At 42.0% G+C, this 12,420-nt stretch overlaps 1 protein-coding gene across 1 annotated transcript; it reads left to right on the forward strand.

The window, feature by feature from the left end:
• Nucleotides 1-8,948: 8,948 nt before the first annotated feature.
• On the forward strand, nucleotides 8,949-11,340 carry LOC147441881 (Heavy metal transport/detoxification superfamily protein). Its single transcript, XM_086528279.1, has 4 exons — nucleotides 8,949-9,318; nucleotides 10,562-10,615; nucleotides 10,716-10,775; nucleotides 11,037-11,340. The coding sequence occupies exons 1-4, from the start codon at nucleotides 9,064-9,066 to the stop codon at nucleotides 11,196-11,198; spliced, it is 531 nt and encodes a 176-aa protein (XP_086384405.1). The 5' UTR covers nucleotides 8,949-9,063; the 3' UTR covers nucleotides 11,199-11,340.
• The last annotated feature ends 1,080 nt before the right edge of the window (nucleotides 11,341-12,420 follow it).

The following is a 12,420-nucleotide window of genomic DNA, read 5'->3' on the forward strand; positions in this document are numbered from 1 at the left end:
CTTGTGGGCATCTGGCCTAAGAAGCTGACATGTGTCCCTCATTCCCTTTGTGTAAAGGGAGCCTGTGTGTGTGTGTGTGGTTTTCTCTCTCATCCCCTAGCTTTGGGGCTCGCCCCCTCCCATGTAGGGATGCAGAAAGACTTTTTGGGTACACACTAAGCATCCAATTTTCCCTAAGGTTAACCTTTGGACACAACCTTTGAATTTTGGAACCTTAGCATTTTGGAAGTCTTAATGGGCTGAACCTTAGGGTCTTTTTAGCCCGTTGTTTCACATGGCTCTTTTGCAGATGGCCCCCCCTTTGGATCCCTATTTTCCCTCCTTTGGATCCCTACTGTGGCCGGTCTGCTAACTTAACCAATATTCTAGCTTTTTCTCCCTTGGCACTTCCCCACATTAAATGATCAGTTTAATATGAGAAAATCATTTAGGAGAATTAGATATTGATTATTATGACATTACCTCTCTCTTGAAATCATAGTCATCCTCGACTATGGTGTAGAGAAGATAAAGCATATACATGAGTCCTTTTCTTAGCGGGTAGAGGATCCCTATGTTACCCTACGACATCATTCCATAATGGATGACTAGTCCATTTGGCGCTTGAGAGCCTGAGGCTGCCGCAAGCATGTCTGTACATTAGTCCTATCAGTCTTCCATAGTAGAGTGACAAGCTCTACTTTGGTGTTTGGGAGACGTCGTCCCCGCAAACTTGATCTAAGCATGCATACTACTTCATTTTTGTGCACAAATCAAGAAAAAGAGAGTCTTATAAGACAAAAATTTTTGTTCATTTTTTTTAACATTTTGTACATTTGCTTACTCTTGGGAAGCATTGTAAGCATTGACAAGGTTTAGGTTATCCTTTAATTGTATGCCTTGCATCCATCTAGCATCTTCAAAAGGATAATTCTTAAACTTAATAAGATATCGTCTGATAGTCTTACCGCCTCTTAATACCTTGTCTTCATGTCGGAGAATGGACTCGGGCTGCAGCACCTCCTCGTGGTCCTCGATCTCCGGTGGGTCTTCAATAGTTGGTTCTTGAGGTAGCTCTCCTTTGTAAGGCTTTAAGAGGCTCACATGAAAAGCATTGTGTATGAGCCAATGATTGGGCAACTTAAGTTGATAGGCCATCTCATTGATTGGCCTAAGAATCTGGAAGGGACCATAGTACCTTTTTGCTAGTTTAGCATAGTACTTTTGGTGGCCCGTAGGATTCTTGCCCGTAGTGTGCCTTAATCGAGCCTTGGGAAACTTTAACAAGACCCAATCGTTTTCTTTAAAGGCTTGGGCTCTTCTGTGCTTGTCAGCAGCAGCCTTTTGCCTTTGCTGTGAGATAGAGATAGCATCCTTAATCTTTTGGAAAGATTCTTGTAGGTCTCGGCTATACTCATCTGCAGCGAAGATCTTCCCATGTACCTTAAGTAGCAAGGGACTTTTTGATCTTCCCTCAATTACCTCGAAAGGTGCTTTTCCTGTAGAAGTATGTACAGTGTTATTGTAAGCATACTCTACTAAGGGTAAGTACTTCTCCCATTGGGATCTTTGATCTACTTCCGTTACATAGGCTTTTAGTAGATCGAGAATAGTTAGGTTAGCTATTTCACTTTGGCCATCAGTTTGTGGATGATAGGCCGAAGAGAAGTTTAGCCTTGTTCCTAAATTCTCAAAGAGACCCTTCCAGAAATTACTGGTCATTCTAGGATCTCTATCCGACACTATGGACATTGGCAAGCCATGGTACTTGAAAATTTGCGAAATGAAGAGGGTTGCCATTTGATGGGCTTTGATAGTCTTTTTGACAGGTATAAAATGAGCTTGTTTACTGAACCTGTCTACTATCGTCCATATTCCCGTATTCCCATGGATAGACTTAGGCAATCCAAAGATAAAATCCATGGATATGCTCTCCCATGGTGAATTAGGGATTGGCAAGGGTTGAAGCAATCCAAGTTGCTTCCCTCTATCAAATTTTGTCTTTTGACATACCACACATTTGGAAACATACTCATGTATGTTCACTTTCATGGTAGGCCAATAGAAATATGTTTCAATTCCCTTTAGAGTAGACTGAATCCCTCTATGCCCCGCATATGGGGGAGCATGAGATTCATACATTACTTTCTCACGTAGTGAGTTAGTAACGCATAGTCTATTGCCATAGAGAAGATAGCCATCTTGTAAAGTAAATGGTTCTTCTTTCTTCCCTAAGGCAAGGGCTGAAATCACATCTCTAAAATCGGGATCAATAGCATACTCATCTATCATTAAAGATAGATCATTGTGAGTTGCTATGGAAACCGCATTCACTCTCGGTCGTCTTGAGAGTGCATCGGCTACTTGATTATGCTTGCCAGCAATGTGAGCAATATGAAAATGAAATTGCGAAAGGAAATTTGCCCACCTCATTTGTTTGTCGGAGAGCTTGGTCTGCGTCATGAAGTACTTAAGACTTTGGTGATCCGTTCGCAGAATGAAAGGAGTCCCCAATAAATAGTGCTTCCATGAGTCTAAGGCATGTAGAACTGCAAGGAGTTCTTTTTCGTATATGCCTAGAGCTTGCTCAACAGGGTCGAGCCTTCGACTCTCATAGCCTATGGCGTGCCCTTCTTGGAGCAAAACAGCCCCAAGGCAATCACCACAAGCATCACATTGGACCTCAAATGGTTTTGAGAGATCCGGTAGTGTAAGCACAGGTTGAGAGATAAGCTTTTCTTTAAGCTTTTCGAAAGCATTGTTCTCCTTAGCAGACCACGTATACCTAACATTTTTCTTTGTTAGGTCATGTAATGGTCCCGCAATTTGTGAGAACTTTTCTATGAAGCGTCTATAGTATGCACACATACCTATAAAGCTTCTTAGTTCATGAAGATTCCTTGGTTTAGGCCATCCTTTTATTACCTCTAACTTGGATGGATCCATTTGGATTCCATCTTGAGAGATAATGTGACCTAAATATTGAATCTCTTGCAAGAAAAATTCACTTTTCTTTCGATTAACATAAAGTTTATTCTCTCTTAAAACTTGAAATATTACCTGGAGGTGTTGCTTATGTTCCTCTAATGAATTAGAGTAGATGATAATATCATCAAAGAACACTCCAGTGAAGGTTCGATGAGGCCTGAACAGCTTCTCCATCAAGCGGTTAAATGTGGCTGGTGCATTAGTCAAGCCAAAAGGCATGACAATGTATTCGTAAAGACCAAATGTAGTACGAAATGCGGTCTTTACAATGTCTTGATCAACTATCCTTATTTGATGATAGCCACTTTTTAGGTCAATCCTACTGAAGTAGGTCGATCCTTGTAGCTTATCAAATAGGTCTTCTACCCGTGGAACGGGAAACCTATTCTTGATAGTGATCCTATTTAGTGCTCTATAGTCGACACACATACGATATGTACCGTCTTTCTTTTGCACTAATAGCACAGGTGAGCAAAATGGAGATGAGCTAGGCCTAACCATGCCCTTCTCAATTAACTCATGCACTTGCCGCATAATCTCCTCTTGTTGAGCTTGAGAAACTCTATAAGGAGGTTTGTTAGGCGGTGAACTTCCTGGAAGAAGTTCAATTGCATGGTCGTCATTACCTCGTTTAGGAGGTAGCTCACAAGGGATGTCGTCAATAAAGACATCTTGAAACCCCTTGAGAAAATTGGATAACTCTAATTCCTTTTGGTTGCTTTTATTTTCTTTTGCTAAAGCATTAGGTTCATTTTGAGAATCTTTAACAAAAATCATGTACACGGAAATAGAGCTCTTTATTGACTTGTTGAAAGCTGGTGTATGTACAATGGGGATGGTGTTACCCATCTCCCTAGCATCTATATACATGTCCTTTTCCCTGAACTTAAAGGAGATTCTCCTTTCAGGAAATTTAACATGGGCAGCCAGACGGTCAAACCATGGTGCCCCTAGGATTACATCCTCATGCTTGAGAGGAGAGATAAAGAAATCCTCTTTGTCCACATAGCCTTGGACATGAAGCCTCAATTTCCCGATTAAGGGAGTGACTGAAGCTTCTTGCCCCTTGAAGGCACTGTCTGCGGGTAGGATATCTCCCATCTCGTAGGATTGTATGCCTAGCTTGGTGGCTAACTCCATAGATATGAAATTGTGAGTAGAACCAGGGTCAAAGAGAATAAAAGCATCATGTTCTCTTACCTTTCCCCAAGCATGGCATAGAGGAGATCCTTTGTGATGAGTTTGGTGAATCTCCTCCTCTTGGATTTCAACCAAAGAAGCTCTAGGAGGATCTTGGCGGTTGTTCTTTTGGGGACAAGCGCGGTACGCATGCCCTTGTTCGCCGCACTTGAAACACCGGTTATCTTTACGATAACGCTCAAGCTCTTCAGGAGAGAGTTTATTCTTTCCTTTGTAAACTCCCTTCTCTTTAGCTTTGTTGGAATTGCCCTTAGGAGACTTTTGGACATTGTCCTTCCCCTTAGGCTCATTGGAACCCTTGTTTTCCGGGGGCTTATTATTTCTTTTACCCCCCGTTTGGAAATTGATTCGCGAGGCCACCATAGTATGGTGTATTACCGCCGATATGGTACGTGGCCTTTGGGAGTTGACATACTCCTCCATTTCTTCGGTTAAGCCCGCACAAAATTGTTGCTTTTGCTCTCCAAAATCCAACTTTTTGAAGACAGTGGCTTTGAGTTGTAGGTCCCAAAACTTGTCTACATATTTGTGGATGGATTCATTGGGAGAGAGCTTTAAGCTTCGCCATTCGGTGAGTACTTTGTCTTTGGCATCGGTGGCCAAAAACTGCTTCATAATGGAAGCTCTTAAAGCCTTCCATGTTCGTGGAGCTTCACCATTGGCTCGTAGGCTAGACCACCATTGTCTGGCGGACTTTTGAAAGTGCATAGCTACATGGCGTAGCTTAGAGGACTCCGTGAAGCCCTCATCTCCAAACGCCGCATCGAATTGCTGGATAAAGGCCAAAACTTTGTCTGTAGCACCGAAGGTGCCATCATAGGTAAGGAAAGAGATGCTCTTCCCTCCCTCTTTGAATTTCTTCAGCTTGGACGACCTCTTCCATGCGGCATAGGATTTCCTATGGCCTCTTCTTTTTGATGGTTCAAAAGTTGCACCATCACTTTCTTCAGAAGATGAAGAATTTGAAGAAGATGGAGAAGAGGGTGACCTCTTTCTCGCCTTTTTCTTGTCTTGATCTTTGTCATCTTCACCATAGCTTTCATAAGAGGAAGAGGATGAAGAAGATGGAGAAGAGGGTGTCCTCTTTCTCGCCTTTTTCTTCTCTTGCTTTTTATCATCCCTCTTTGAATTATGGCGTGGAGAAGAGTGTGATGGTCTTCTCCGCTTTGGTGGTGATGGAGAGCGTTTAGCCCGCCGTCTTCGTGGAGCCATCTCCGCCGAGGTGGCGGGAGACTCGCTTCTTTCTCGTTCCTTCGGTGGAGGCTCTTGAGTTCTCCTTTGGGAAGGAGATGCATCATCAAGAAGTAAGTTCTTGAGCCCTTCATATGGATTCTCTTCTTCTTCCCGAATCGGAGAGAGACCTCTTTTGGTAGTCTCACAAGGAGGCTTCCTAGGTGTTCTCTCGTCATGGTGATGAACTTGGAGAATCCCGTGAGCACGGAGCTGCCGTTGCACTTCACTTTGGAGAGATGGATTGCCCATGGCTTGTTGAAGCCTAGAAATAAGATAATTAACAAGCATTGAAGCATCATTAGTAGCTTGCTCATGAGCAAAATCAAAGTTATCAACATTAATTTCACTCTCTTTAATATTGTCAGCCATTCTAACAACTTTTAGGTGTAAACTTTTTAGGTGTACTTTGGCACTTCAAGCCCTAGTTGCTACTCCTCTTTACCCCTTTAGAAAAAGCACTCAAGCTACTGTACCCGCGGCTCGAATACCATTAATTGCAAGGAATAGAAGAGAGGGTCTTTCGACACCAAAACAGCACCGGCTCCTGTCAAGCTTCTAATAGCTCAATAGTGGTTAAGCCGTAGGCAAGCCCCGTAGGACTCCACTATTAAGACCATAGCTCTCGACGGTGATGCCCCGTTAACTGCACAAAGGCAGGCGCACTGCAAGGCTGAAAAATCCCTATTCTACTTACTCACAGGCAATTAATAATACCAACCATTTGTAGCTAGCTTGAGGACCTCCCTTCTTGAGCAAGAAAAGAGAAACCTTGAGCTCTGATACCAATGTAACATTTAATGGCCTAAAATCTTATTTGGAGCGGAAATTAGCATGAACATAGTGGGCATTTCATTAGAATAGATTCCTAATGAGAATTACAAGAGTGCTTGGGTGGAGAGAGCAACAAAAAGCATAACACCTAGTTAGATAGCATCGACAATACTTTCAAAAGAGAGAGAGCAATTAAGCTATTGACAACAGTTGAGGACCGGATTTGCATGGAGCCGGTCCCCCCTCCAAAAGGCTTTGTATTATGGTTTCTCCCATCAAGAGAGACATTGTACAATACAATTCTTTGTGTTCCTTCAAGACTAGCTAGTGCAATGAAGATGGAAGCTTCATACACCAAGCAAAAACACTTAATCAAACACAACTTGAATTATCCCCGTTCTCAGACCCAAGACCTCACACACCTTCGAAGATGGTGAGAGCTAGCAGGGTATGAGAGTAGATTGAGAGGAAAAAGAAGTATCTTACGAGAAAGAAGTACATCTCCTCACATAATCACTCATATTAGCATAGCTTAGCTTAGTAATTAGCTTGGTAGAGAAGATGAGCATGCATTGAAGCTTGGCTCTTGGTTGGATTTGCATCCACATGCCAAGAGGGTGTTGATGTAGGCTTCTATCTCACAAGCTTGGAGTAGGTGATGAGCTCTCCATTAAAGCTTGGGAGGAGATAGAGTGTTTTCCCTTCACACATGGTCAAGTGTGAGAGTGTGTGAGTGAATGCCAAGCAAAAATCAGCCCCCTCTCTCTCTTGGGCGAGCCCTAGCTGCTAAGTTAGGCTGGCTTTTTCCTCATTGGACCTCCCCAGGTCAAGCCAATAGGAATTAAGTAGCATAAGTGATAGCCTTCTGACATGTGTCCCCCTTTCCCCTTTTGTGAGAGCTTTAGATAATTAAATAATTAAACTAAACTCTCATTGGACCCCTTTGCCTCCTGGCCAATAGGAATCAGGCAAGCCATGGGGCTTCTGAATGCTCATTGGACCCCTTGGGAGACTGCCCAATAGTCTTCTAGGACACTTAATTCTTATTGGTTTCTTTTATTAAATGTTTTTAAATTAATTAAACTAGATTTACTCTAGCTTAATTCTCATTGGTCCACTTCAAGGGTCTTCCAATAGGAATTGGGCACACCTTGTGGGCATCTGGCCTAAGAAGCTGACATGTGTCCCTCATTCCCTTTGTGTAAAGGGAGCCTGTGTGTGTGTGTGTGTGGTTTTCTCTCTCATCCCCTAGCTTTGGGGCTCGCCCCCTCCCATGTAGGGATGCAGAAAGACTTTTTGGGTACACACTAAGCATCCAATTTTCCCTAAGGTTAACCTTTGGACACAACCTTTGAATTTTGGAACCTTAGCATTTTGGAAGTCTTAATGGGCTGAACCTTAGGGTCTTTTTAGCCCGTTGTTTCACATGGCTCTTTTGCAGATGGCCCCCCCTTTGGATCCCTATTTTCCCTCCTTTGGATCTCTACTGTGGCCGGTCTGCTAACTTAACCAATATTCTAGCTTTTTCTCCCTTGGCACTTCCCCACATTAAATGATCAGTTTAATATGAGAAAATCATTTAGGAGAATTAGATATTGATTATTATGACAAGAGTCTAGACTATTTTATCTTCACACTTGTTCATGCTAGGTCTTTTGATTTTCTTCCTTCTTCAAAACACACAAACTCACACACACAACATGGCTATGTATGGCATTTTAGTTTTCTACACACACACACACGCACACACACACACACACACACACACACACACACACACACACACACACACACACACACACACACACACACACACACAACATGTGCATTGATAAAAATGTACCAGCTAACATGCGGTTAAGTATGTAAGGAACTTGCTTTGTGCCAATCAAGGAATCATTGATTCACTTGTAAATAGATTTGTGCATGCTAAATATTTTTAGAAATTTGTCTTCTAGTTGAGTTGACACTCACATTTTTCATGAGGATTCATAGTAAAGAATGTTGCAACATAAGAATAGTCCACTAGGTTGAACAAATCCACGATAATACAAATTGCAAAGGAATGCTCAGAGTAAATACCATGATCATTGCACTATTTTGCATGGTCTTTAGGGTGCTTATATTATTGGCATGCATATACTTAACAAATTGAGAAAGTATTACTGCCTTCGTTGACATGTCCATTGGGAAAGATACACGCCATCATTCTCTTTTCGCCATTCCATTTCACTTGGTCATAATTTGCACACCACGCTTAAGTGACTTCAACCTCTCGACGTAACTTTGCTCCTTGCGGTTCCTTAGCCATCTCTGCTAGAATTCTAGTAACAATACCTAACCATAACACTTACCATAACAACATAAACATGTTAAAATGAGCCACTTGTATCTTGTTGGCTGTCTTGTGTGGGTGCCTAACTATATTACCACAATGATATAAACATGTTAACATGAGCTAGGGCTACAGTAGCTATTGACCACATGATGCATACACCATCTAGCGATGACACAACTTTCAAACATATCTTTTGTCTGCAAGGCCACCCACCATACTAGTTGTGAAGATGTGCATATGATTCTACTGTGTGTGTGTGTGTGTGTGTGTGTGTGAGAGAGAGAGAGAGAGAGAGAGAGAGAGAGAGAGAGAGAGAGAGAGAGATTTCAAATTCTATGGAAGTAAGAGCGATCCCAAGAGACCAAGAGATTTATCCCATGTTAGTCTTTGAACTCAAGACATGTTTTTTCAAGGGACCTAGAGAGTTATGCCATGCTCCATTTTGAGGGATCATCCACTCACATCTTTAATGGAACGACAATAAGCAGCACAGCAGAAGTAAGAAGAGGCACTAACGGGATAAGGTGACAGAAGACTCTCACAGGGCTCGGGCCATGGCTACGCGTACACTGTGTCAAAGCCCATCCCTCACAACTTCATTAGGTCTGCTGGCTGCGTCCTCTTCTTCATCGACTAGCGGCTACTGCTGTGCTCTTCCTTCTCAAGGTTATGGTGTCCCACCCTTGCAGTTTTCTTCGGCCGCTTTCGAGCAAATGAGATCCCGCAGGCATTCTCTTTTCGTTCATGTTGTAGCGGAAGAAGCCGAAGCTTTTGTCGCTCCACCCAGTGGCCTCACAATGAACCTGAAAGTAAGTACTTTCTTGCTTGCTTCCTAGTCGCACAGGAGAGGGAGAGAGAGAGAGAGAGAGAGAGAGAGAGAGAGAGAGAGAGAGAGAGAGAGAGAGAGAGAGAGAGAGAGAGAGAGAGAGAGAGAGAGAGAGAGAGAGCTTTTTGGGGGGGGGGGGGGGGGGGGCGGCGCTAACCAGCACACTCTTTTCAAATGTAAAAGACAAAAGATGTTGTGTCCTAGTGAAGGCTTTAAAGCGCTGAGTTTTTCAACTAGATGTGTTGGTACATTCTGTTGTGGTAAGTGGGCAAAGCTTGATGGTGCAGGCTCGTAAAGCTTGTTCATAGTCATTAAGGTTACGGCTGCGGAGGAGGCTGTATATCTCTAATAAACGAAATGGCTCAAGCTTTGATGATGCGGGAATAGCCACCAGTTGCTCTAACAAAAGTGAGATGTGCTCATTACTCTCAAAATTGTATAATCGAATACCAGCTAGTGTTTAATCAGAGAGAGCCTCATATGTTTTCGGTTGTCCTTGAGTTTCAAATCTCATTGCGGCAATGAATAGTTGGATTCAAGTTTCAAAGGTAATTGTTGTATTCTCCGAAGGGTCTCATTTTTAGAATTTCCCTACCCTATATAACACTGGTTGCCCAATAATTATTGCAATCTTTGTTAATGGCACTGGCTGGCATGCAGATAATCATTCTTGCAAGAAAAGAGGCTATTTAGGGAATTGCTTCCAAGGATTTCAAGCAATTAGGAAATCTAACTGAAATGCCATCCTTAATTGCATTTTCAACAGGGGGTTGAATTTTACACCTGCATAGGTCTGGCTTGTCAAGTCTTATGCAAAATTGTAAGCTGACAAACATGTCAGAAGTGTAGTCTTATTAAAAGGTACATCGAGCATATTTAGCGTTTACTGAGACAATCTATTAATGTTGATTCAGTCCTCAGTTAAGTGTTCATTGAGTGAGTCTTGTGGAGTGCGAGCTATCTAGATTAGTTGTGAATTTTATCCTCCATTAGAGAAGAACTAATCACTTGCTATCAGAGGAAACTTGTCAGTCTCATTCAAGTGGTTGTTAGTTCTAGTGGAGCCTGCAAACTAGATTAGATCCTCTTGTAGAAAAGGTGCTAAGCCATCGTGTCACAGAATATGAGTGGCTTTATGCAATGAACTAAATATCATGAGCACCGTTCTTCCCATTCTTTTCCTTTTTCACTTTTGTATTGGTGATTTGATGAACTGTCTTTTGCAGGTGGAGGGTACTCTTGCTGATTCTTTGATTCCCAAGGTTGCCGACATCCTGAAGGTATTATGCTTTCGCAAGTTTTTTGTTGATTGCTTGTGTGTGTAATTACAAATGTGAGCATAACATATTTTCTAAGAGAATGTATTTGCTCTCTTTGCAGAATGTTGAGGGTGTTTCTAACCTTAAGGTGTACACATCTGAAGGGGTGGCAACAGTGGAGGTAACTCGTAATTAATATTCACATGCAGGCTTCAACCACTTTGATGTGTTTGAGTGTGTGCACTTATCCATTTTGTAATGATGAAAAGCCGTTCTTTTAAAGCAAGTTATGTTTTGGTCCATGTGATGTGCTCTAGCTTTCAGTCAGTATCGTCAAGTCTTTTACTCCGTTTTGCCTCTTCTCATTTGTATGTCAAATTATATTTGCAGGTCTTATCCTATTTTACTGACTGTTTTTGTTGCTGATTATGGTGTTTTGCAGTTGGAGAAGCAAACGACCATTCAAGCCACAGGTGAAGCATCTTCTTTGCTAGAGAAGATTCAAGGAGAGGGGTTCAAGCTGCAAAACCTTTCTATTAGCTTTGATGACGCCACTGCTGATGCGGATGAGGATATTGCGTATGAATATGAGAGTACTTCATGAGGAAATTTCTGCCGTTCACAAGTCCAATTGATTAGTTGGTTTACAAAGCTTCTTAAAAATGGGAAGGTCTCTTACATGTTTTGCCGAGGTATCTTGTACACTTAATCAAGTAAAATCTAAAGAATGCCTGGTTAATGCTTAATTCTTCTATGGATGAACATCTTCTTGCAAGCTCTAATTTTTCCACCGGGCTGCTATTGGGTCATGTTTTAAAGTAGAACGCTATTTGTATAAATGCTGAGACTCTGGTAAATTGGTTTTTGTTAAGAGATCAAGATGGTCATAGAATTTTGAGATCGACCAAGGTGGTCGCAGACAGCCAAGGGGGTCATTTGGAAATAGTGATGAAGGGCTGATCAAGTCAGTCGGGGAGCCCGTGATCTGGCATTTGAGGGCATGGGATATTAGTCCAAGGCCCAGATTGTGGATTAACTCACCTAAGGAGACCTGCAGAGCAACAGCAAGGTCGAAGAATTCTTGCTCATCTCTACTCTCGAGGAGTAAATATATGTGTTAGCTTGGTCATATAAGGACGCAAAAGGACCGAGCTTCTGTCTTTGAGACTTGACCCAAATATGGAAACAATGAAATTGTCTTCAATCGTCAAGTCGACCTTGCCCTTTCATTAGTGAAGTCATCGACAGCAAATAGCTCTCCTTTGTTGTGCAATAGTCTGGCAGACAGGAACCTATAATGCATTTTCCCTATGTGCCAGTTGTGAAACAACAAATTGTTTGACATGTCACAATTTGATTGTGCCGCCCAAATGGCTGATTGGTGCATTTCTCAGTTTTGCTTTAGGGCCTACTGAAAGGAGCATTATGAAGTAGTCTTTAGATGGGTCTTTGCTGTCATTTACCATTTTTTGACATTGTTTTCTGGTTATAATGTGTAAACTACATAAGCTCTCTCTCTCTCTCTCTCTCTCTCTCTCACACACACACACACACACACACGAACATTCTATTGCAGGAATCCATTGCTGGCATTAATATTAAGCATTACAATGTGGGATATTTTATTGTTGAAACAAGTGTGATTGGTCACAACTTACTATAATGTGATTGATGCTTGGTATTCATTTGTGTCCATATGGGAACGTGTATCTTGTGTGATTCGCCTTTTTTAATTTCGATTGTAACCACACACATATATATCTTATTGATGGGAACGGTGTTTCATTGAGACTGTCTCCATGGGATTCTAGCAGTTTGTAAAAGGG

Source organism: Adiantum capillus-veneris, chromosome 14 (genome assembly GCF_014529385.1).
Source record: "Adiantum capillus-veneris isolate H3 chromosome 14, ASM1452938v2, whole genome shotgun sequence".
NCBI lineage: Eukaryota > Viridiplantae > Streptophyta > Polypodiopsida > Polypodiales > Pteridaceae > Adiantum > Adiantum capillus-veneris.

Bases quoted from the DNA above. Each gene is read 5' to 3' on its own strand.
- LOC147441881 (XM_086528279.1), top strand. From the start codon at position 9,064: ATGGCTACGCGTACACTGTGTCAAAGCCCATCCCTCACAACTTCATTA. The intron at 9,319-10,561 runs GTAAGTACTTTC...TGTCTTTTGCAG, and splicing joins GCCTCACAATGAACCTGAAA to GTGGAGGGTACTCTTGCTGA. The intron at 10,776-11,036 runs GTAACTCGTAAT...GGTGTTTTGCAG, and splicing joins AAGGGGTGGCAACAGTGGAG to TTGGAGAAGCAAACGACCAT.